The sequence below is a fragment of the Pleurodeles waltl genome, chromosome 4_1 (assembly GCF_031143425.1).
Source record: "Pleurodeles waltl isolate 20211129_DDA chromosome 4_1, aPleWal1.hap1.20221129, whole genome shotgun sequence".
In the NCBI taxonomy this organism is placed as follows: domain Eukaryota; kingdom Metazoa; phylum Chordata; class Amphibia; order Caudata; family Salamandridae; genus Pleurodeles; species Pleurodeles waltl.
The window spans coordinates 989588642-989614113 of record NC_090442.1 but is presented as its reverse complement, the minus strand read 5'-3'; the positions used below and the strand labels follow the sequence as shown (position 1 = coordinate 989614113).

At 40.7% G+C, this 25472-nt stretch overlaps 1 protein-coding gene across 50 annotated transcripts in view; it reads right to left on the bottom strand.

The window, feature by feature from the left end:
* The window catches only part of LOC138288307 (mucin-19), a 1675551-nt gene that overhangs the window by 1108165 nt on the left and 541914 nt on the right, over positions 1-25472 (bottom strand). For all 50 annotated transcript variants that reach the window (XM_069229764.1, XM_069229784.1, XM_069229763.1 and 47 more), the window contains 4 exons: positions 19491-19520; positions 18221-18253; positions 17184-17216; positions 10259-10288 (listed from right to left, as the gene is read on the bottom strand). In XM_069229764.1, coding sequence (XP_069085865.1) covers positions 10259-10288; positions 17184-17216; positions 18221-18253; positions 19491-19520 — 126 coding nt within the window. The remainder of the gene's footprint in view (positions 1-10258; positions 10289-17183; positions 17217-18220; positions 18254-19490; positions 19521-25472) is intronic.

Sequence of the window (25472 nt, the reverse complement as noted above, 5' to 3'; positions counted from 1 at the left end):
TCAAGAAATCCCTAACTACTGGGAAAAGAGCCACATTTTCAGTTTTTTCTGAAAATCATGTATGTCTCCGTCTGTCTAATCAGACAGGGCAGGGAGTTCCATATTCTCACTGCCTCCATCGTGAAGGCTCTATCCCCCCACCTAGCCTTATGGCAGCAGAGTACCGCAATCAAATGTCTGAATGAGGATCTAAGGGTCCTGCATGGTTGATAGTGCTGTAAGGCAGAGCTCAAGTATTCGCATCCTTCGTCATGAAGTCCCTTATAGGTTAAGCAAAGGGATTTGAACTTAATCCTTTTGTCAATGGGCAACCAGTGAAGCTGTCTAAGGCTGCTACTAGCTGAAGAGGATCGGGGTAAATTCAGGATAAAGCGGGCTGCCACATTTTGGATAAGTTGGAGTTTATGGAGGGCGGATTTACTGATATTTAAAAGTAAAGCATTGCAATAGTCTAGTCTGGATATAACTAGCGCCAGAACTACAGGCACTTTCAAATCATCGTCCAAAAAGCCCAAACAAATTCTGAGAGCTTTTAAGGCCCTGTAGCAAACTTTAATTGTCTTGTTGACCTGTTGCTCAAAGGAAAGGGAACTATCAAATATCATACCCAGATTTCTGGCTGAGGTGCGCAGGACTGGGCATCCCCTGCAGGACTCCGGCCACCATCTGGTATTCCAGAGATTATTGTCAAGACCGAAACAAATAATTTCCGTCTTGTCACCATTTAGTTTAAGCAAATTACGGGACGTCCAGCTGTTAATAGCAGTCATACAAAGCTGGAATCTTTCCCTCGTTTCCTCCCCGTTGCAGGAGACTGGGATAATCAGCTGCGAATCATCAGCATAAGACACAGTATGGAATCCAAAAGAGTGTAACAAGCTGGCCAAAGGTGCAACATATAAATTGAAAAGGATTGGGCTGAGGGAAGAACCCTGAGGGACTCCGCAGGACTGTTCGAAAGGTGTACCTCTATGATCACCGCAAGACACCATAATGGATCTATTGGTCAAAAAGGACCTGAGAATACTGAGTGCCTTGTCTCTTACTCCTGCCTGATAGAGACGTTGAATGAGAAGTTGCGGTGTTATAATGTCAAAGACTGCAGACAGGTCCGACAGGACCAGAATGGTGCCTTCCCCCTTATCTACTCTTCTACAGATCATTTCTGCCGAAGATATTAGCGCTATTTCTGTACTATGGGTATGACGGAATCCATGTTGAGAAGGATCCAGCCTTCCATTGGCTCGTAGAAAATCTGCAAATTCCGTATTAAGATGTCTTTCTAAAATCTTGGCTACGGTAGGTAAAAGGGAGATCGGGCGTAAATTGGACAAGTCTGACGCGTCCTTGCTTGGTTTCTTAAATAATGGAATGACACTCGATTTTTCCAGGTCTCAGGAAAACAACCTTCCTGTAAAATATCCGCAAAAACAGGTTTGAAGGCAGTGGAAATAAGATTTGGGACTAACCTAAGAATGCGCGGAGGGCAAGGGTCATTAGGAGAGCCAGATTTAACCACCGCTAATAAATTAGAGATTCTTTTAGAAGTTAGAGGCTGGAAACTTTTGGACTGGTTTCCAATGTCAGGTTGTGAAGAATCCTTCCACCTGTCCCCCTCTAATTCGGAGATGGGTTTTATAAAGTTGATCTGCAGTTGGACGATTTTGTTTTTTTAAAAATCTGCAACCTTTTGACAGAAAGTTGAAGAGTTCTCCAAACTGGGGGCCCAGATGGTAAAGTGAGAGCACGAACAGTTTTAAACAGTTCCTTAGGTACATTAATATCCTCTCTAATAATACGGGAGAAATATTTAGTTTTGGCTATCCTGATGGCCAATTTATAATTCTCAAGAGTACTCCTGAGTATATCTCTCTCCATCTTGGTTTTATTTAGCAGCCCTTTACGCTCCTGCCTACGATAAATTCTTTGTAGGTTTTTAAGATCCTCAGAATACCATGGCTCTTGACACGCTTTGCACAACACAGTTGTGTAGATTTTAGAAATATGAAGTGACTGGAAATATCTGTGCTGTATTTATAGATGTTTCTTTTTTTCTGCTACTCAGATTGAAAATGTTGTAGCAGATTGTGACCACAATCCAATGGGACAGCCTACAAACCACAAACACATTCTTAGTTCTTTATGGATTGTTGACAACTTTCGAATTTTGGTGAAATAATTTCCAATCAGTGGTCAATTCTTATTGTTAGTGACATTACTGTTTAGTCTAGAAGATTTTGGAAGTCATACCCATCATAGCTCTTTTTGTTTTACTAAATAAAAACTGACAAAGCAAATAGATCTTGCATAAGTGAAACCTAATGTATCTACTAATGCTTGTTATAACAAGGTGCCCCATCCCTGTGGCAGCTAGGGCAGGCATTTGAGTGAAATACATTTCAAAAGGGTAGTTTTTGACTTTGGAAGTACTTCCAATTCCAAAGTCGATTTGGACACAGTTTTAGTCAGCCTGCAAGGCAGGCTTGGCTTTAAAATGGCATCATGCACCACAGCAGTGCCCACATAAGTGCATTAAGTCCACTCAGGTCTCCAAACCTACATGCTTTCAATTATTATCTTGTTGACCTGTTGCTCAAACACAGTCTTATTTTCCTCCATCTGTATAATTGTATATATATCCTATTCTTTCTATAACATGCACAGGTAGAAATGCAGTCTTATTTGCATTTATGTTTTCTTCTGATTGAGACAAGGAGATGTGCTGTAGCTTTAAGTTGATGTAGAATGTTCAGCGTATGCACTGTTGTGTTAGGATCAGTGCTTCTGGAGTCAGTTCAAATCCAGCTGGCCTCTGGTATGCACTTATGAAGCCTGTATCACAAGAAACTCAAAGAAGCATTATCTGGACTGCATAGTCATTATTGTGACAGTTCTTCTATAAACTAGGACCTTCAATATGTTGGTCTTTGTTTTTTAATTGGATTTGACATGGTTTACAACTCTGTAGAAGAGTATCCTTCAAACCAGCACCCCTGCCTTTCGAATCCTTGTTCATGATTAGATTCTGCATGGAATGGAAAAAATAATAATAAAAGACTAAGACATGAAAAGCTCCAAACAAATGTAAATGTGTGTGACCATGACAGCAGTATGAAATCCATCACCGGGAGATTGTATAAATAGAAGTGGGTCTCCAGGTCAAAGTTATGGTCGTAACGGAAAGAAACCCAATCTGAACGGGGAGTATTATTATTACATGTTAATATTTGTGTCTACAAGGCTTTCCACTGAGCATGCTTTTTTGCAGATTAAGAATTAAATGATTGTGGAGATGAAAAGAACATCGTAGACTATCCTACGGGGCAGGAGGACATCACAGACTCAGAAACAAATATATTTTATAATGCAATTTTACCATTAAAGGTCTTTACTGTTGATGGACCACCTGACAAGCAGCCAATATTGAAATCTTTCTCACCTGTGTGAGGATTCTTTATTGAAAGTTTCCCTAAAGAGAAGAAAAATTAAATGCTCCTGACATGTGGGGATTTGTGTCTAAGTTATCTGAGGACATTTTTTGTTATTTGGATTTGTGGGATTCCAATGCATTGGATGGCAGTCCTGAGCATTAAAATGAAAACGTTTGAAAGGCCACCCTAAACAACTTGGGTCTTTCATTCTATCCCAGCCAGCGGTCAAGAGGCAGATGAACCACTGACAATTTTGCCTGCTGAGACTCACTTTTTGAAACTGAGTAGTTTCCCCAATTCTAAATGATTTAAGGAACTGCTAGTGGTGCAGTGTACATTTAAGAAAAACACTATCCTGGTCAGGGTGTACCACAAAAGTCACTAAATAAATCTGTGCTTAATCCTACGGTCAACCAGTAATACAGAGAAAACACAAAGGAAGAAAATAATCAAACCAATTTACAAAAATAGAGTAAACTTCTAATAAATAAAATGACCCCCAAAAAACAAAAATCCATTAAGTGGGACTGAAGTTCTGAATTTGTAAAGTTTAGGGAAAATAGCACTGAAATGTAGAAAGCGCCATTTACGGGTATCTGGTCGTGCAGGACCAGGTCAAAGTCATAAGTTCAGGCTGACTATGATGGAGTGCAGGTTGGATACAGGGACCAGTTTCATCCTGGTTAAAAGTTTACCTTCTCTGAATTTGGGTCAATGGAAGGAGCCTTAGTTGGAGGTTTGCATATGTTGAGAAAGCGAGGAGTTTGTTGTCAGTGTAAAGTGCAGTAATCGCTGGAGCATCACATCAGCAGGAGACATGGGTGGTTGCTGTTTGGCATGAAAAGAATGTCACTTTCAGAACTTTGCATTGGAGGGAGACGCAGCGACCGTTACTGACACAAGGAGCTAAACCTTTGGATTTTCATCTGCAGTTTGTTCTTGAAACAGGAGGAGTACACTCTGGAGCTTAAGTCCAGGACTTAGGGGGCACCCCTCGGAAATTAGGACTCAATCCAGCAGAGGCCAGCAAGAGGGCTCAGATAGGTCCAGGTGGTGCTGGTTAGCAAGGCAATTGCCAGGAGGCCTCTGGAAGCTTGTTGCGACCGTGGCGCGAAAACAGGAGGTCAGTCAACTTTCCCTTGGAGTCACTTCTACTGAAATCAAGGCAAACAGGTCCAGGCATTCTTTTTCAGACAACAGGGTAGTCCTTCTTCTGAATCTTCCACAGGTCCATAAATGTTCTGATGAGAGGTTCTGAAGGTGCCACATTTACACCTAGTGCCAGCCATTGTGTGAGGAGCAATCGCTGGCCTCCTCCCAAACTGGTTCTGATCAGTTCTTATTCTTCCCCTCACAAACTGTCTAGGGTGACAAAGACAAGGACAGGCTTGGTGTCAGGTCCCTTTGTGTGTGTTGCAGGCAGGGTCCATTGAAGTGTAATCAGAGCAGGACACAGCTCCCCCCCTAGCCATGCTATTAGGAATACCAACTGCTTCTAAACACAGGACGATTTGGCCTCACGTCTGGAACGAATACACAACACACCACAGAAGAACCATTTATGTTAATGTGACCATGGACATGCAGAAAGGCAATTTTGGTTAAGGAGGAATAATCCCAACTTTCTAAAAGTGGCATTTTCAGAATAGTAACTTGAAATCTGACTTTACTATTACAGAAGATTTAGAATCACAATTCAAAAGAGGGGAAGAGATATTTCTGTATGTGTTCCCATACTGAAGTTATCACTTATTAAGTGTAGTGAAGTAACCCAGTGTTAATTTATGGGAGAGATACCCTTGCTACAGTGAAAAATGACTTGAAGCATTTTTCACTGTCAGGACATGTAAAATTTAAACAGATGTCCTATTTTAAACACCATGCACCTTGCTCTATGAGCTGTTAGGAACTACGTTAGGGGTGACTGGTTAATATTTTAGAGGAAGGTTTAGGCCTGGTAGAAGGTTTATTTTGCAAGGTTGAAATAGCAGTTTTAAACTGCACTACATACTGCAGTGGCAGACCTGGGGCATGGTTTACAATGCTACTTTAGAGGATGGCACAATGAGTGTGTAGTGACATTTAATATGCAGGTCCTGGATACATGCAGTACCATTTACTAGGAGAATACAAGTACATTAAATGAACCAATCAGGTATAGACCACTTTTACCATATTTAAAAGGGGAGCACAAACACTTTACTACTGGTTAAAGTCACTGAGTCCCAAAAGCCAACAAACGTGGGTTCAGTAAAAGAAGGCAAAAATCTGAGGTGACCCAGCCCGCTCTGATAGTCAGAAAAACTGACACATTTGTATTAGGTTCCTCATAACATCTCAATTTTACATGAGGGCCCAAGTGACAAAATGTTCATCAATAAGAGGTCCACTGGAAAAACATATAATGACCATCCATTCACAAATGCACTTTATAGAAGTATGAGTCTGTAGTCTTTGAATCAGTTCACATTAATCATTGAGCTGCTGAAATATTTCAGACCCACTAAAAGAAAACTCACATTGTAGGAGGAACAAAATGACGGCTTAATTCACCTTTGCCACCACTGTCAAGACTGGGATTAATAATTTGGGAGGGGGTAACAGGATCCACTCAAACTAATCTGGTTAGGTCAAAACACAGTTCTAAAAGAATATCTACTCAACTGCTGTAATCTATGAGAGAGCAGCAGGCAATCCCCAGAGAGGAGTTAAATTCAAGCAATACCACAAATTTCAAATTAAAGAACAGAGCACAATCAAATTCCCAAACCAATTTAGGGAAGTAGAGACAACCTTAACAAGTAAAAAGACATCAATATCATTATAACAGGTTAAGAGGAACCAGAGATCTGAATTTAAAGGTTTCACTGTAAAATGTGTCAAAATAAATCAAAGTGTCATTCAAAAGTTACTGTTCACAGTTGACCAGGACCTAGATGTGATTTCAGACCAACTGCAAAGGAGTGCAGGCCAAATACATCAAGCAGGTTTTCCCAGTCAAAGTTATTACCTTGAAGCCTGTCAATGTTCAAGGCTGCAGCCAGCAAGGATCATTCAGTGTCAGATATGTCATAATTGAGCACCCACTGAAGTAATTGGTTTTGGCTTTGAGTGGGACACACCTGACTTTCTGAGCCAGTGAGGTCACTATGAGGGTCTGATTGATTTGTCCCCTCACCCCAGTTAAAGGTTTTTCCTTTGGAGATTGTCACATTTTATGGAAGGCCCAATACGCCAGCTGGGTAAGGCTGGAATCCATAACTTAGCAGAATTCCATTAGGGTGGGTACCGTCACTGTCAGGTCGAGCAGAATCATTTTCAGTGTAGCAAAAACCTCAGAGAACCTGGTTTTCTTGACTGACTACAGTAATAAACCATAAGCAAATGTCAGCACCTTGTCCAAGACCTTTGTGAAAAAATAAATAAGTCACAGCTTTTCACAAGAACTTAATAAGTTCCTCTTGGTCAGTCCTGCAACCCCTTGCTCCTCACAACAGGCTCCTAGGCAGCAGATTTCTCTCCTTCCAGATCTCCTGAATGGTCCAGTCCTCTATGGTCGGCTGGGCCATCTTAGAATTAGAAGTCAATCTGCTAGTTGTGCCCTGGAAGCAGGCACATAGGAATCCAACCACTTGATGTTTGGAAAGCAGTTTCATTCACTGGGAGCCAGCAGAAGTCATGAGTCATTGGGTCCTTGACTTCTTCAATAAGTCTTCTTCTTCCAGAAGATGTCAGCAGGGCCTTTCTCAGATGGGGTCTTACCAGGTCCAGGAATGTGACGTGGTGACTGAGGTGCTTGATTTATCTTGTACATTAACCACTAATTGAAAAGATTCTACCCCCCAGACCATATTATTTTCTTACAGGCCATCCAATTCCGTTTGCAGCACTTCCTCTTTGCTTTTCTACAAAAGTACCCTGTTTCAAGATGGCAGAACCCAGCCACCTCCACAAAGGCTAATGCTCAGTTTCTTAGCATACTCCTATTTAGGTGAGCTCTCTTCCCATCTAACAGGCAAAGATGTCTCCCTCGCCTTCTATGACTGCAGCATGGCTGCCTGTGAGGGGCCTGGAAATGAATAGGAGGAGTCCTCTCATGCATCATCAAGTGAAAGGCGTAAGTGCTAAAACAACCATTTGTTTTGTTAACTATTGTTGTGTACCCTCAGACAGATAACCCTTGATAGGAAGTAAACAGTTAATATCCATGCGCTGTCTTTCAATTCAGAGACAGGCTTATGTACTCTGAGCCAGAGTCATTAACTCTCCCAGCCTAAGATGTGTATTCCAGCTCTGGAGCTGTGGTTAGCGGCAGAAACTGGTTTTAAGTCAGTTCTCATTAGGACAGCATAAAGTAAGTTTTTTACAAAGTTATTTTTCCACTTAAGTTATCAAAAATCTGATTTCATCATTAAACCAGGATTTGAAAATTAAGTTGGAAATAACTTTGAAGCATTTATCTAGCACTTCCCTGAGGAAAGATAGGAGATAAAGGGTGCAGTATCGTCCTGGCCCGTTCAGGGAAAATCTAGCAAGGCCTACACAGTGAAATAGTGTTGAGGTTCTATTTCCTCATTAGAGCACACTAACCTCTATTTGTAGTATTCCCTAAATTTATATATTAGCACACCGTCCTGGGCTTACATTGCATGCTTTAGGGATGACTCATGAATCTAATGAAATATGCTTTTCCCATATGGCAAAGGCACATGTCCTTGCCCTGTGGCACTGTGGAGCACTTAATCTGCAGCCCTGCCAGTGTTGAGTGGTACTCCAGGCAGACATATGTGTTTACTATATAAGTGAGCAATGTAAGTATACACAACAGTCCATATATGATATTCTATAGAGTAGGTGTGTTTTCTGCCCATCTACAATGGTTCTCTAGAACGAGGTAAAGTAGACTGATTGGGTAAAAACAATTTTATCAATGCCATATGAGGGCCACACACTGTTGCACTAATTAGCAGTGTCACAAGGCACAGAGTCCTAACACCAGCATAAATAAGTTTTAAAAAAGGTGACAAATCTAGGGTACCATGCAGAAAAGACGATTTCGATAAAAACATTTATTTTAGTTTCAAAGTACATATCTTGGACATTGTAAGTGAAAAACAGAATAAAAGTGAGAAAATGATCCCATAGTTCTTTATCAACTGAGGAACAGTCTGCCTCCATAGATACTTACGCAACCATAAACAGTTTTGTTTGTAATACAGACATAAGTATGTAAATTGAATATCACTTTCTTTCTTCATTTATTGGTGTTATCAGTACTGTCGTTTTCTGTGAGTGCTAATGATAAAATAAACACCTAGCAATGTTTCCCACAGTATGTATTTTTTATTATTCTTAAATGTCTGATAGTAATTGCTTTAAAATGAAGAGTAAAGTAAGTGGTATTTCCAATCAGGATACTTTATCAGCTAGTACATCATTATTGGCTTTTTAATGAAATTGTTTGCTCAGGTTTTTCTATAATAACTGCCTATGGGGGTCATTCTGAGTCTGGCGGGTGGCGGAGGCCGCCCGCCAGACTTCCCCTCTCCAAAATACCGCTCCGCAGTCAAAAGACCGCTGAGGGTATTTTGGCTTTTGCACTGGGCTGGCGGGCGACCGCCAAAAGGCCGCCCGCCAGCCCAGTGCAAAAGACCCTTCCCACGAGGACGCCGGCTCAGAATTGAGCCGGTGGAGTGGGAAGGTGCGACGGGTGCAGTGGCACCCGTCGCGTATTTCAGTGTCTGCAATGCAGACACTGAAATACAAAGTGGGGCCCTCTTATGGGGGCCCCTGCAGTGCCCATGCCATTGGCATGGGCACTGCAGGGGCCCCCAGGGGCCCCACGACAACCCATACCGCCATCCTGTTCCTGGCGGGAGAACCGCCAGGAACAGGATGGCGGTATGGGCTGTCAGAATCCCCCATGGCGGCGCAGCAAGCTGCGCCGCCATGGGGGATTCCCAGGGCAGCGGAAAACCGGCGGAAGACCGCCGGTTTTCCGCATCTGACCGCAGCCAAACCGCCACGGTCAGAATGCCCTGTGGGGCACCGCCAGCCTGTTGGCGGTGCTCCCGCCGACCCTGGCCCCGGCGGTCAAGGACCGCCGGGGTCAGAATCACCCCCTATGTCTCTTGTAAAATCCATCTATTTGATCTGTAGAATTTTATCTATTGTTTATGGGACACTTCCCAGCAAAGAAAGTTCTAGGAGCAGGTGCTAGATGATTTCACTCTTTATCAGCAGTGAGGATAGACACTAATGGGAGTATTATACAACAGATTGAAAACTAATAATGCTTCCTTTCCTTGTAATTTGGTTGTGTCCCTACAGCAGATAGTCTCAATTTAATCATGCCAGTAGGTGATTTCCTTAAAATGAAAATGGCATTTTGAAGCTAGGATACAGCAGACCTAGCGGTGACAGAGTTTGCCCTGACAATACTCATCTAAAAGATTTAAATATTTCTTTGGTATGTTTGTGATCTTAACAAGGGCACAGCATCTTTATAGGCTGAGTATTTTGTATGCAAGTGGATTTAATGTGCATGGTAGTTCTTTGTATATGCCATTTAAGCAGTGAGGTCAATAATTGGAAGGGATGGATAATGGACACAAAAATGGTGTGTAAGATCAACTTTAGCTTTTAGCCAAAACAATATATCAATTATAATCCGATTTAACTAGAGTAGATCAAATATATTAAGACCACCAATTTCCAGAATTAATGGTAGTACATAGGCATCAGTTAGATAGCAAACACAGTTTTTCAAAATAGTCTGAAAGGCATACCAATTTACATTATGAAATCTGAAATTGATAAACATATACCTGTCACAATGGTTACAGGATATACTTCAACTGAAAAAAAAAAATCAATGTTAAAGTAAACAAATGATGATCCCCCCACAAGGAATCAACAGTAAATATTTTCATAAAATTATCAACATATTATATGTTAATAAAAGAAGAATAAACATTGTTATTCACTTTTTTAAGTATTTGGACCTGCTAATTAGATGTCAAGGTACGGGTCTAAGTAGCTTATCATGAACAACAAATACCATTACTGCGGGTTGGAGTATTTATCAGGGATTGTAAAACTTCCCATTCCAAGTTGTATGACTTGGAAATGAGATATAACAATAGTTTTTAAAGTACCGTAATCCACAGCTTTGCCATTTTTAAAGGCCTTTTCCCTCCAATAGATTTCAGGTGTTTGGACTTGCTGAAGTCTGTCAAGAGAAAAAAGTAGGGGAGTGCTAATCCTCGCACAACTGGACATTCCAGTCCGTGGGCAAGCTACTATTTGCACAAGAAAAGGGAATTGACCCCCAGACTGTAATCAGGGCTTCAGTGTTAACATGGGGTACACTGACCTAACAAGTTAGTAATTTCACTTACAAAAGCATACATGAATGCTAGGATGGTTAAAGATACATATTCATATATTTTGCATTATTATGATTATTCAAAATCTAGCACAGCATACATGGTGTTTCACTAACATTCTCTCTGTCTCGCTACTGTCTTGGTCTGTTTGCAATTCAGCAATGCCCCTTCTGGTAGCCACTTTCCTTAAATTATTTTTAATTGTCAATATGAAAGTCAATGAAGATCCTCTGATAAAAGTAAAAAAATTACTATCAGCAAAAAAAACAGGTTTGGGAGAACATCAATCTTGATTTACTTGAGAGTACTGTGCTCAGTAATTGGGAGTTTATTTTTGAAAAACAAATAACTAATGACCCCCACATCCAGGGATTTTTTTTCTTGGTGTGAGAGTGAATATTCTCTTTTTTTTTTTTTTGTCACCGCCAACATTTCTTTGGAGGTGAGGAATGAAAAGAAAATCATCAAATCATCTGCCTTAAAGATGGTAGGTACTGTGATATTTTTACTATAACTGTCCGGAGCCAGTCTTCTAGGCAATGCTGGAGTGTGCTTCTTTGGCTGAAGGTAAGGCTGTTTATCGCCTGAGGCAGGAGCGGATGCTAGAATAACAACCTGGAGTGAGAGAATTCTTAAGGAAATAACACAGCAAAAAGGGGAAGAAACTGGAGTCCAGAAAAAACTTTTAAGTTGGTCCAGGATCGAATCAGGATACATGAGAAGGCAACAAGCACAAGGCGGGAAGAACTGGAGACTGTGAAAACCTACAGAGACCAGGAGCAAGCAAGGAAGAAACAGTTGCAAAACAACAACTATGAGAGAAAAGCATGCTTTTTAAATGAAAAACAAGAAGTGACTTAGGTAAGTAAAAAGAAAGCCATCTTAGATTGGGATAAAATAAAATACATAATACACATTTTAATTTAAGGTTTCTGTAACTTGAAATTAATAGGTGAGTAATTCTAATCTGTGCCACAAACCATTCAGATATTTAGAAAACCTATATGTGGCGTATGTTAGGAGGACACTTTCAGGAATGAGCCCCCAGCACCTGAATGGTGCCTAATCGAAGATGTTGGTGGTGGAAGATGCCATCGGGTTTCCACCACTGTCAAAATCACTCTGCATTAGGTTATCAAGACACATGTGACTGAGATGCCAGAAACTGCTGAGGCCTGTGTGGCAAGGAAGGAAAGAGTTGCCACACAGCAATGTAGGCAGGAGCCACTGTTGGCAAGCAGCAAGGTAAATGAGAGCCACGGCAGAGGTAAGGAATCAGTCCTTACACTCTGGCCCCTCTTAGAAGCTTTGGGTTTAGAAGGGGGTTTCCAAGAAAATTATTTGATTAGGAAAGGAGCATGAACCTGATCAACTGGTTCCGAACAGTGAACAGATGGACTTTATCCTTTCCAGTAAAAGAAATACTGTAATTTACCCCTAATATATCTGTAGTCACACATTTTCTGTACTTCATGTTCAGGTTGTCCACCAATGAGTAAAGGAGGACAACTTTGTTGTACAGAACAACCTTTGAGTGCAAGGTATGTTTTTAAGAAAGACATGAAAGGTGGGATGGACCTTCCAAGAAGGGGGAAGTTTCAAATGAAGGGATTGTATTGTCTTGGGTAAATTTTGACCAACAAATGGTACGTCGTAAATTCATGGAGGATAACCATACTTCATTGCCTATTTTGTACATGGGAGTTGATTGTCTATGTTTATTTGCCAATATTCTTTGCATGTCTTTTGCTTTTTAAGACTGAAAATTAGATACTTTCTTATATCTTTCAAGACCTTGCAGCAGTTTTGGACTGCCAGAGCTGCATCAGTGGTTTCAGGGAATTAGAAAATGTTTGAGAGTGGAATCAGTACAAGACCAAAAAAAGTGACAACCCCATCGAAGCATGGTTGGCTTATTGTAATCAAACTCTGCTGCTAAAGAAGGGATTTCAAATGATCTTGAGTGGAGGAAATGTAGCACCTTAGGAGTTCTTTCAGTGTTTTATTTATTCTTTCAGTTTGCCTGTGGGGCTGAGGTTAAAACCTGATTTCACACCTCTTTAAATATTTAGGGGCATATTTATACTCCGTTTGCGCCGAATTAGCGTCGTTTTTTTCGACGCAAATTCGGCGCAAAACTAACGCCATATTTATACTTTGGCGTTAGACACTTCTAGCGCCAAAGTATGAGTAAGGAGCGTCATTTTTTTGCGTGAACACCTTCCTTGCGTTAATGAGATGCAAGGAAGGCGTTCCCGTCTAAAAAAATGACGGCGACGCAAATGCGTCGTATTTATACTCCCGGGCAAAAATCACGCCCGGGAGTGGTCGGGTCAAAAAACCCTGCATTTGCGCCACTTTTTAACGCCTGGGTCAGGGTAGGCGTTAAGGGGCCTGTGGGCTCAAAATGAGCCCACAGGTGCCCTCCCATGCCCCCAGGGACCCCCCCTGCCACCCTTGCCCACCCCAGGAGGACACCCAAGGATAGAGGGACCCACCCCAGGGACATTCAGGTAAGTTCAGGTAAGTATAACAAAAAAAAAATTTATATTTTTTTTTTGGCATAGGGGGGCCTGATTTGTGCCCCCCTACATGCCACAATGCCCAATGACCATGCCCAGGGGACATAAGTCCCCTGGGCATGGCCATTGGGCAAGGGGGCATGACACCTGTCTTTACTAAGACAGGAGTCATGTAAATGGCGTCTGGGCGTCGTTAAAAATGGCGCAAATCGGGTTAAGACAATTTTTTAGCGTCAACCTGACTTGCGCCATTTTAAGACGCCCTAACGCCATTTTTCCCAACGCCGGCGCTGCCTGGTGTACGTGGTTTTTTTCCACGCACACCAGGCAGCGCCGGTCTGCTTGCGCCGGCTAACGCCATTCAATAAATACGGCGCCCGCATGGCGCTTCAGAATGGCGTTAGCCGGCGCAATATTTTTTGACGCTAAACTGCGTTAGCGCAGTTTAGCGTCAAAAAGTATAAATACGGGCCTTAGTTTTTGGCATAAAGATTTTAAAAATCAGGAGATATACTGTGGACCTCGGTCAGAGACAATTTTGGAAGGAAGCCCATGAAGTTTAAATATATATCGGTAGAATACTTTGTCCATTTCCAAGGCTATTGGCGACTTTAGAGAGCAGAAAAATGAGACATTTTGGTAAAGGAATCTACAGTAACCATATTGGTTGTACAGACCTTCAAGGTTGGTTGGTCTATAATAAAGTCAGAAGAAATTATCTCCCAGGTTTTGAAGGGATCGCTGGTATTAATAATAATCCTGTTTTCTTGTGCATTTCAGCTTTGTTTTGGATGCATGTTTCACCGGTTTCTACAAAGGTATGGACATCTAGATGGAGGATCTTCTATCACATGTTGTCAACCTTTGGCCAGAAATGACACACATAATATTGTCCTTTACGATTGTTTTGCTGCAGTAAAGAATCTTTTTTGACAATGATTAAGCTATTGGTTTGTGGTATTTGGTTGTGTGGCTATATTCTTTTAGTTTCTGTAGAATGAATGTCTATTTTCAGCACTGAGTGTTTCAAGAAGTATAGAAGTCAGAGAAATAACAAAGGCTTTAGAGTTCATTAGCATTTCGACTTCTTTAGTTTAACAGACTTAGCATGATGTCTTGAGAAGATGTCTGCTATGATAGTCTCAGGTCCAGGAATAGACATAACTATGAAAACATACATCAAGCAAAAAATACCCAGCGAGTATGCAGACTGTTCCAACACTCCACTTGTTGAAGCACTTGGAGATTTTTTATGATCAGTGCAGACAATCAATCTGTGTTAAGCCCCAAGCAAAAACTGTCTCTATTCCAAAAAGGCTATTTGATGGCAAGAAGTTCTTTTCCCAGAACCAAGTATTTTTTTTCCACTGGAAAAGATTTTTTTTTTTAAATGCCACAGGGTTTTTTTCAGCTACTTGATTGGGTTGAATCAGAACAGCCCCCATGGCTTGTTCTGAGGCGTCGGTTTCCACTACAAACGATTGTGTGCTATCTGGTTGTTGCAAAATCAGGGCTTTCGCAAACTCAGATTTCAGCCTTTTAAAAGCAGTTCAGGCTTCTGGTGACCAGTGGACTTTTTAATTCTGTTTTAGCAAATCAGTAATGGGTAAGACTAGCTGAAAAAAACCTTTTATGAACTTTCTATAGTATCTTGCTAGTCCCAAAAAATGCTGCACTTCTTTTAGTGACCTTGGAATAGACCAATCAAGTATTGCTTGCACCTTTCTATTATCGATTGTGAGGCCATTGGATGATAAAACATAATCTAAATATTCAACTGAATCTTGATGTAAAAGACATTTCTCAAGTGTCAATTTAATGTCCTTCAGTCTCTGTAGTACTTATTTCACATAGTCAACATGCTGGGTTGGGTCTTTGGAGAAAATTAGAATATCATCCAACTAAACTACCATGGTCTGCAGAATGAGATCAGAAAATATCGCATTTGCAGAACACTGGAATATAGCGGGAGCATTTCACAGATCAAATGGCATCACTTGGTATTCAAAATATCTGAATGGGGTTCTGAAGGCAGTTTTCCATTTTCCTCCAGAGCGTCTCCTGATTAAGTCATATGCACCCCTCAAATCTAATTTGGTAAGGATTTAAGCTCCTTGCAAAGGTTCTATTATTTCCAAAATTAAAGGAAAGGGTTATTAATAGTCTATGGTCACTTTACAGATATTCCTTTTTCTGTATGATGAATAGAGGGCACCTGCTGGAGATTTAGAAGGAACTAGGAGACAATTAGCTAAGTTAGCTTTCAGATAGTCTTTCAGAACTTGTCTTTCAGGGAAGAATAAAGAAACAATTCTGCCATAGGTAACAATGGCGTCAGGTACAATTACAATGAGGGCAGTCAAAGGGATGACAAGACTGTAACTCTTTGGTTGGAGATTCTTGAATAGTATCCAGGAATTCTTGCTAGACCTCTAGAAGTTTCTCCAGATGCCTCACAGAGGGATCAGAATGGTCAGAATGTACTTTGAGAACTTCAGTACTAGAATGATCCACGTTACACAACGGTGAACTCAGAATCCAGATGCTAGAAAGAGCGTCTTGACAGTTCAATCGATATACGGATTCTGTCAAGGCAACCAGTTGGTTCCCAGAACTTTTGGATAGTGAGGAGAGGAAATTAAGCCAAAAGATAGAAGCTCATGATGAGTGACTATTTTCAAAAGTAATGGTTGAGTCTCTTTAGTTACTAATCCAGAAACTACCGGAGTATCATCAACCACGTCTACTGCAAATAGAAGCCTTTTCTCAAAAAACAGAACTTTTTAAGGTATTATGGGAGGCCCAATGAATGCTTGACATGTTTGACATGCCACAATCATTAAGGATCAGAACTGTAATGGAACCGAACTGAATGATAACTTCATCTTAGAGAAGTACAAAGCTGGAAGACAGTAGTGAAGAATGCAGGGAACATTGATCCTCACTCATCTCTATTTCCTGCACTAGGGAGGAGCTCTTTAGTTTCCCGTCTTTGGTTATGCTTTTTCACCCTCTGTTAGAGAACCTTTAGTAACTCCTACTTGCATGGATTCTTCTTCTGTTTCAGGGACTTTGGTGTTGATATAGAAAGGTGTTTCAATGGTGGAATTTGTTGATTGCTTCCCCCTAGGGCAGGCATTCAAGGGAAATATGGAGCACCAGTTTAAAAGCTGTTCCGTGTTTCTCTGTGCAGGTGGCAAACCACCTGCACTTTTAAAAGCGATTAAATATCCCCTTACAGGTAAGCGCAGAGGCAAATACATTCCCTCATTTGAATGGGACCACACCCCCATGCAAATGAGGAAACAGCTCTAATGATACCTCTGGGGCTATATGTGCACCAGCACTATCTGCACTATCTGCATTACAGAAGGGGGATGCCAAAGTTGCAAAAAAACAAATACATTAATTCTGTTTTTGATTTATTACAGTGTACAGCATACAATCCTGTTTTCCTTCACAGAATGCTGAACATTATTTATTTTCTAAATTACATTATGTAGGTGAAAGAAAGGGAAATATCAGAAGTCCTTAGTCTGATTATCTGGGCTAGGTAGTCTGATGGGGCCAAGCCACAGATGGATCTTTAACCTAGCCAGGTTCAAACATTCATTGGCTCACCCACCTATAGTGAATAACTTCTGCAACCACATATTTCTCTACTGCATGATTGGGGAGTAGTGAGGCGTGAGTTGCGGTGTTTATGCAATCCTTAACATTACTAACGCTTGAGAAGAAGAACTACATTATAAAACAGACTAAAACATGTATGTTTAGATATTTGCATCCAAGATTAACTGTTGATTTATTTCACTAAATTCAGTTTCTTTATTCAAGCATACCTGTTGTGGATGTAGAGGTTGGAGGTGACGTTACTGTAAAAAGGAAAACATGTGGAAAAAAGTTTTAAATGATTATTGACAACTTTGTCAACGGCAGCTTGCCATGACGCTAATGTTACAAAACCACAATTTTTTGGGAAAGCATCTCTACAACCAACAATTAAATGCAGATGTAATCCATCTTCTTACAAGTAAACGAGCATGGCCAAGTACAGTGCGTTAGCATTGCATGCTCAATGGGAAGCAGTCAATGGCTATGTCACGCTAACTTAATGCACGCAGGGCTACTGGAATTATGCGACTGTGTGGTTGCTACGATTTTCGGATATTTATAGAAATGGTCACATTTGCCACATAATCCACCATCTGCTGTATAATCTGTGAATTTTAACAAAAAGTATTGTTTATAGCTCAAATGGTTAAAAAGTTACTAAGCATGCAGCAACACATGTTGCCACACAGTGAGGAGTCATTTGAAAAAGTTCCCTGGCTGCTTATTGCTATATATGGGTGTTAAAAGGAGATGCAATCACTATTCAGACAATGTTGAGTGTACAAATGTAAAAGTAGTGAAGCAATACTATTACAAAATGTACTGCATTATGCAACATAATGTGCTTCTTGCCGCCTACTCAGCCCTGCAGCATGATTTGGCCATCCCATGCTGCATAATTCTAGTGGCCTGAATCCATTTGTGAAATCTTTTTATTTTAGTTCCACCCTTAGAGACCAGCAACCTCTAGCGACAAGTCTAAAAGGGCTCAAAGCCTGCAGCTCATCATAGTTCAGACTTTCTAATGAAGGTCAAAAGAGATGTTTCTTAAAGCAGTGTCGGATCAGATCTGCACCGGGGATATTTAGTTAGGTCCTACATACAGCATACTCTGGGGCTGCACTTACACTTACTGATGATTCTGCCACTCCTTGTCAAATCATTGAGTAAATGAGTGACCAGGGGTTAACACAGCCTCATGGCAACACGGTATGGATGTTGAAATCTCTAACACAGGAAAGACCCTCGGTGATAGTAAACGTACCTGTGACACCGGTCGTATAATATGAAGTAGGAACTGAAAACAAGAAAACATAAACATCATGCAGTTTCAGTTCCAAGACACATATGAATAAATTCAGTATTATAACTCCTACCCGCCACAGTTTCCCTCACACCTACGTTTATTTATGTTGTTCAGAGACTGTAGCTCTAGCAGCATTCAATACAGTTCTGCAACCCGCTCTTATGAATATTCAAATCAACTTGATCGAGCTATACCAATAAAACAATAACTAAAGGTCCACACTAATTTCCATGTTTTTAAAGTTTAGCCTGCCAAGCTACAACTTGTCAGTGCCCCATCGCATTGCTCATACATCTTCATCACCAAAGACTTCTGCGTGGAATGAAAACTATGTTGTTCTTAATGTTTCACTTTCCCCTCAATCCGCATTAACGATATACAATCTAATCGGCTTCTTCACAGTTCTCTGTTGCTGCGTCCTTCCGGTTTTCTTGCTAATTATCCGGCACTATTCGGGACTCGAGAAATTAAAGTAAGAGTGGCAAAATATTTTCTGTTTTCTTAAATCAGTGTTGTCAAAAAAAGGGCACATTTTCCACCCGTCTGATACCGACACACACTCCATGGTATTGCTTGGTTTTACTTGGCGCTCACACCCATAGACCACTTCAGACCGCTTTGCCAGTTATGAAAAAGTGGGATTGGCCAATTTATAGCAGCCTGTCTCATCACTTTAACTATGCGTGATTGGAGGGGGATCCTCCAATTTGAATGTTGCCGAGAAGGAACAGACTCTTTAATCACTGACTCCGCTTCTGCTGTCACGGTGGTAACACCTTTGCGGAAGAAGTCCTTAATAAGACGTCAGCAATTTCACCATGGCTGGTGGCATACCGGAGCTGCCGCCATGGCACGTGAGAACTAGGAAGCTACCACAGAGCAGAATGGCATACAGGTAGGTTTACCTGGGTGGATAGTCAGTCCACCAAAAGATATGCCTGCCAGTATTGTGTTTTTTGATAGAGCCTTTCGCGATTCTGCATTTCGAATGCCACTTTATCCCACGTTTATAGAAGGGCAAGAAACCACAAAGTGGAAGGATGGAGGTTTCACTATTTTTGCCAAAAGTCCCTTTACCGCCCTGCTTTAATTAAGGCCATCATCTATGCGCATTCCATTGATAACAAATAATAGCATTTGTACAGCACTCCAGACCGGAAAAAGACATCAAAGCACCATAGGCCACCCCTTTTCCACAAAAAAATGCACATTTTAAATTCAAACATACCTGTTGTAGGGGGCGGGGTAGAAGGTGTGCCTGAAAATTAAAATAATATAAGTAAATTAATGTAATTTAATGATAAAGAAAACATGATTATTTTCCTAGATATATTGGAATCCAGTCGAAATCATATTTACTCCCTTATCTGCTGAAAACTTTCCACCCCCTGTGGTGAGTCCTTTTTTGAAGTTTAGGCCATTTCATGCTTAGTCCTTCATAACCTTTTTCCACAATATGTATTAAGGCCAAATGTGCTTTTTTCCCACAGATCGTGCAACCATTCAGCAATCTGAGGAAATTGGGATTCACCCTCACTCCTCAGGGCCATATGTCAAAACTACACCAAAAGCAATCCAAATTGCCTCTCACCTCCTGTGGGAATGAGGATGCTGTAATGCACAGGTGGGTAGAAAGACTGTTGGGGTTTTAGGAAGAGTAACAGGATCAATGTCTGAAATATTTTACACACACAAACACACACACAAACACATGCATAGGTACACACATCACACATATCATCAGTATATATATATATATATATATATATATATTCACTGTAACAATAACTTGTACCCCCACCATGCACAATGTTGTTATCGATGATGTCATTTCAGATGTCTGAAGTGATTTTATCAATGATGTCATAGAACATGTCATGAGTGATGTTACACATGTGGGTATAAGCAGTGGATGGCGATGGTGTGGGTTATAGTTACTTTAGGGACCCAGTTATAGTCACCTCAGTTAACTATACTTGGTGAGTTTCAGTGCTTTTTTAGTTTAAAATGTAATGTTGCAACTGCATTGTCACTTAACGATAACATCACGTTAACCTTTGTTTTTTTCAGTGAATGTATAAGGCTTTTTTAATACCTAACTTTAACTGTCACTGAAACCTTTTTTCAGTAAAATCCTAAGTTTTTTATCATAAATCACTGTCAATATGTAAAAAGCAGGTCATTGCAATGACAGTCTATCACCAATTAAATACAGCATTTGTAGCGAAAACAATATTGAACAAGTGTCAGAGTCTTTCTTTTACACTCCTGAACTCACATTTGCAGTTGTGAGACCAAAAACAAAGCCCCTTCATTTCCAAGCTGAAATGCAAAAGTTCTAGCTCTGGGAACACTATATAAAATCAACATTTCATGTGATCATGTTATACCGACCCCAGAAAACATAGGGTTCATTTTTTAAGTATTTCTGTGGTGCTGCAATTCCCACAACACTTAAACAATGCAGTTTTTTTTGGGCGGGTGCCCGGTCCACTCCCAGGTTACCCACACATACTAACTGATTTGGGGGGCTGCTGCGGGATGACAGGGCCCCCACAGCCCCTGTCAGGTACGCATCCTGACGGTAGCTGGTTGCAAGTATCCTACCGTTCTGCGAGAACAGATTCTCACTCTGCTGACATAGCAAAAGCAAACACTTTGCAGCCACCACTAATGGGTAGAGAATAAAAATAAATGTTTGCTTCCGCCCAGTGAGAACATTACTGCTCAAACCAGAGGCAGGGGGGCTTTTTACATCCCTGTGGATGGGGTACCCAGAGCTGTGCTGCTTTTCAGGTAGGGGGGGTTGCACACCAGTTGACACAAGCCTCTTTCTGTTGAGTCCCATTGAGAAAAAATCAAGAATCTTGGTTAGGTTTTTAAGCTTCTTGCTGATTGAAATCAATTTTGCTCTGCATTTGCAGGAAGATGGTTTTTGTGGGGCTCTCTATTAAACAGACAAATTGGGACAATGTTGTAAATGTACCTTCATTGGCTTTAAAGGTGATGTTAAATAATAAGATGAACCATTGCAGCTTATCAGAATGTGAGGAATACAATATTTGTTCCGAAGAGGGGTGTATTTCACTTTAATTGTCTTTATTGTGTCAAGGAGATGGCAATTATTTTAATATACATATCTCATTATATAGTCTGCACCAACAAGTTTCAGAAGAATCATTTATGACAATATTTATTTTCAGGTTTTCTGATTTCGTATAAATCTATGGCAATAATTTATACATTGGTAAAATGAAAATTCAAATACTTAAGTTGCTCTGAACACATGCTGTAAGTGATTTGTTGCAACTACATCTATAAAGCAAACAGTATTATAGCAATATGTATGGATTGAGAGATATGCATTTCACAGTAGAACAAATGTATCCTTGTAGCATTTTATTTATATTATTTTACCTGGGGCTGACTATGCCTAATGCCACATTACAGGAATCATATCTGCTTTATCTACGTGTCTCTTTTTAAGTGTTTTACTGTGTACTGTATTGCATTGCAGTTTTCTTCTTTGTAAATCACGCAATAAAGACTCACAAGAACGAATTTGTTATCTATTTGTAGGTCACTTATTGTAAGGAGGATAAGGGAAGGGACACATCATCTCTATTTGTACCTTGTTAATGCTCATCTATTATCCTGTTTCTTAATTAGTCATATATATTGTCATTGTTACTGATATATTTTGTTGAATTTGACAAATTTCCTTCATCTTGTATTCTTAAGGTACCCTCGGCCATTGATAGGAAAGATTTGACATTTTGTAGCTTGTTTTTCCTATTAGTGCTATCATCAGCCTGGGCCTGCATACTGTCACCTTTGTGTGAAGACGTTTAGTTTTCTTTCACAGTGCTTTCTCTTGATAGCTTCAATAAAACGGCACATCGAGTCTCTCAAATGTGCTTCTGAATACTGGCACACCTTCATCGAGGAGTAGTCTATCTAGAGTCACTGGTGAAGTTTGAGAAACATACATACGTAAAAACAGTGCAGGCAGGTCTGTTTGTTGGATTCATCAGTTTTCATCTCCTATCAGGCATCGAATTATCCCCGAAATTACTGTTCTTTCTTGAAATGCTCATTTATTCAATGCATGTGCCATTTCTTAGTGTCTTTTCTAGCAAAGCCAGCAATAAAATGCCAGACTGAAATGTCAGTCCACACTACATGCCCCCATTTGCCTCACATTATACTTCAATAAATTCTTCATACTAGTTTTTTTTACTTCATATGGCCTCCGGAATAGGTCAAGATGAGTTTCTTCTTGATTCAGGTTTTCTCTGCCAATTTTGTATTTGTGACTCCAGGTGACTGGGGCATTTGATTTGGATATGACACTCAGGGGCATATTACGAGCCCCTAGTGCCAATGGAGCATCATTGTTCGTGACGCTCCAGTGGCGCAATGCCCTCTTCTGTATTTACAAGGTGGCGTTAAGCCACTTTTTGTGGTTTAACACCACCTTGTAAATAAGGCCCCTTCACATGTAGCCCTTTCCGTGGAAGGGGCATGCAATGGGTGTTGCTGTGGGCATGCCACAGCAACACCCATTGCATTTTGACGCTGCCTCAGAATTATGAGTTTTTGTAAACCTGAAGCAGTGCCAAAATCTAACGCCACTTGGCGTTAGCAAGGCACAACAAGGAGGAATACTTTTATTCCACCTCATTATTTACTTTTTCTATGATTGACGCATTCTGCATAGAAAGAGCAAAATGCCAGACATGATTGTTTATGTGTGGGAGGGTGTACCGTCCTGCACATGAACAATCACTTTAAAATGATGCTTTAGTATCCTGCAGCACACAAAATAGCCATTAGTTATTGTTTACGTGCAGGAAGTGACACCTTCCCACACATAAACAATCAAACCCTTCAACGCAGACATCCACAATAGTGCAAGGATGCCTGTGTTGGCGCTAGGAAGCTCAATTAGCGCCAGCGCAGGGGGCAATACAGAGGTGCGCCATATTCAGTTAAATAGGGCACATCCCAGCATTGTGAAAATGACGCCGTGCGGCGCTGCCAATCTTGTCATTCTGCGTTAAATATGGGCCTGAGCTGCCTCATGAACATACCATGGCATTGTTCTTAAAACCAAGCTAAATATTCAATCGAGTTACCAAGTGTTAGTTTGTGGTAGGATGCAGAAATGGTGTACTCAAGATATGGATATATGCAGCTTGTGTTGATGTTGTTGCTGCATTACACAGTTTATGGAGGGGTAGGGGTAGACAGTACAATCACAAATTACCCTGCAAGAGATGAATATGGTGCATACTTATGACAGGTCAACTGGCATATATAGCGATATGTGATTATGGGACTATAGAAGACAATGCATGCAGTGAATGTCCAAATAAAGGCATGCATTATGTACAACAGCATTTCATGGTACATTAGTGTACATGTAATTGAAATGATGGTTATTCTAAGGCTGCTAATTTTCCTACACACAAGAAACACCACAAGGGTCAGATGCAGTACGAGAAACAATTACACAGCAGAGATTCCAATCCAATAAGGGGTAAAACAGGGGTGTGTCCTTGCTCCAATCCTATTCAACTGCTACATAAATGAAGTGGGTCTAAAACTGAAGAATTTAAACCTCAACATGCCAAAACTAGCTAATGAAAGTATACCTATATTGCTTTTTGCAGTTGATGCTGTGTTATTGGCAAGAACATAGATATCAATGCATCATTTATTAAAGGGTTTCAAGTCATTTTGTGCATCAAGGAACTTGATGATAAATGCAAGTAAAACAAAATTCATGATTCTTAATCAAAAACAGAAGCTGTGAGCAATCTTCAAGGCTAGTAACAGGCCTCTGGACCAAGTAATGACTTATGATTACTTGGGGTGTCGGGTCAAATACAAACTGGCCTGGAACCCCTAGACATGTAAAAGCAATATCTCCTTGGCCCAACAAGCCAGTGCTGTACTAAGATTTGCAAAATTCATAGACCACCATTCTGTGAGATTCGCATTGCTGGCATATAAAATGAAAGCAAGGGCTGCTGCACTGTATGGTGCGGCAATATGGGGATTAAAAAAGATCCCAGCATTACAAATAACAGAAAATAAATGTATACAGCGCTTGCTCTCTCTGGGCTGTGGTACACCTATGGATGTAATAAGAATAGACTTACAAATAGGAAAAATTGAAGATTATACAGCATTGGCACCAATAAGATACTGGTTCCGCATTTGGTCCAAGGAGGAACTAAAATCATATAAAGCTGCAAAGACTGACATCATGAACCTACAAAATTATCAAATAGGCTTAAAAGGACTTTGGTTCCACCCAGAAAAAATTAGGAAAGTCAGTCTCGCTGCAGTCATTAAGGCATATTGGGATCATAAGATTCTGAGGACTTTTAATTCATCCGGTCCCTTGTTAAAGCGCTACCTTTTATTTAACCAAGAACTTAAACCAGCTACTTTTATTGACAGTATTTACCATGAGGAAAAAATATCTCTTTACTTTAACTTTCATATGGGCATGTTACCAGTGATCTCACTGACCATAAAATGGCACCCCACTCTGACGGGGAGGTTGGACTGCTGTCCCTGCCCCTTCGGTGGCCAAGAAATATTAGTTAAGTTTCTTCTTTTATGCCACTTTATGATTCAACTTCGTAGACTGTATTTACAGCCACTTTTTAAAAAAGCATGGTGTCAGGTGCAAGGAAGCCGAAGCCTTGTGTATGACCCCTGATGATAAAGACATTGTGATGACTGTTTCAGCATACATTTTAGAGACATCTTTCAGGGTGTCAAAGGCCTTTTGACAGTCAAGAGTCCAGTTTACCTTTTTGGGCATCTTCTTTGAGTTCTGTGAGGGGAGTCACAATGGATCCATACCTCTTCACAAACCTCCTGTAGTAACCAGTCAAGCCAAGGAATGTCCTGAATTGAGACTGGGTTTTTGGAGCTTCCCAGTCCAGAATGGTCTTGATCTGGGATTGTAAGGGTTGTAGTTGGCCTCCACCTACAAGGTGGCCCAAGTATACAACTGTGCCCTGCCCTATTTGTCACTTAGATGCTTTAATAGAGAGGCCTGCTGATTGCAAGGCCTGCAAAACCTTCCCCAGGTGGATCAGGTGATCCTGCCAGATGAAGCTAAAGACAGCAATATCAACTAGATATGCTGCAAGAAAGGACTCCAAGCCAGCAAGAACTTTATTCACGA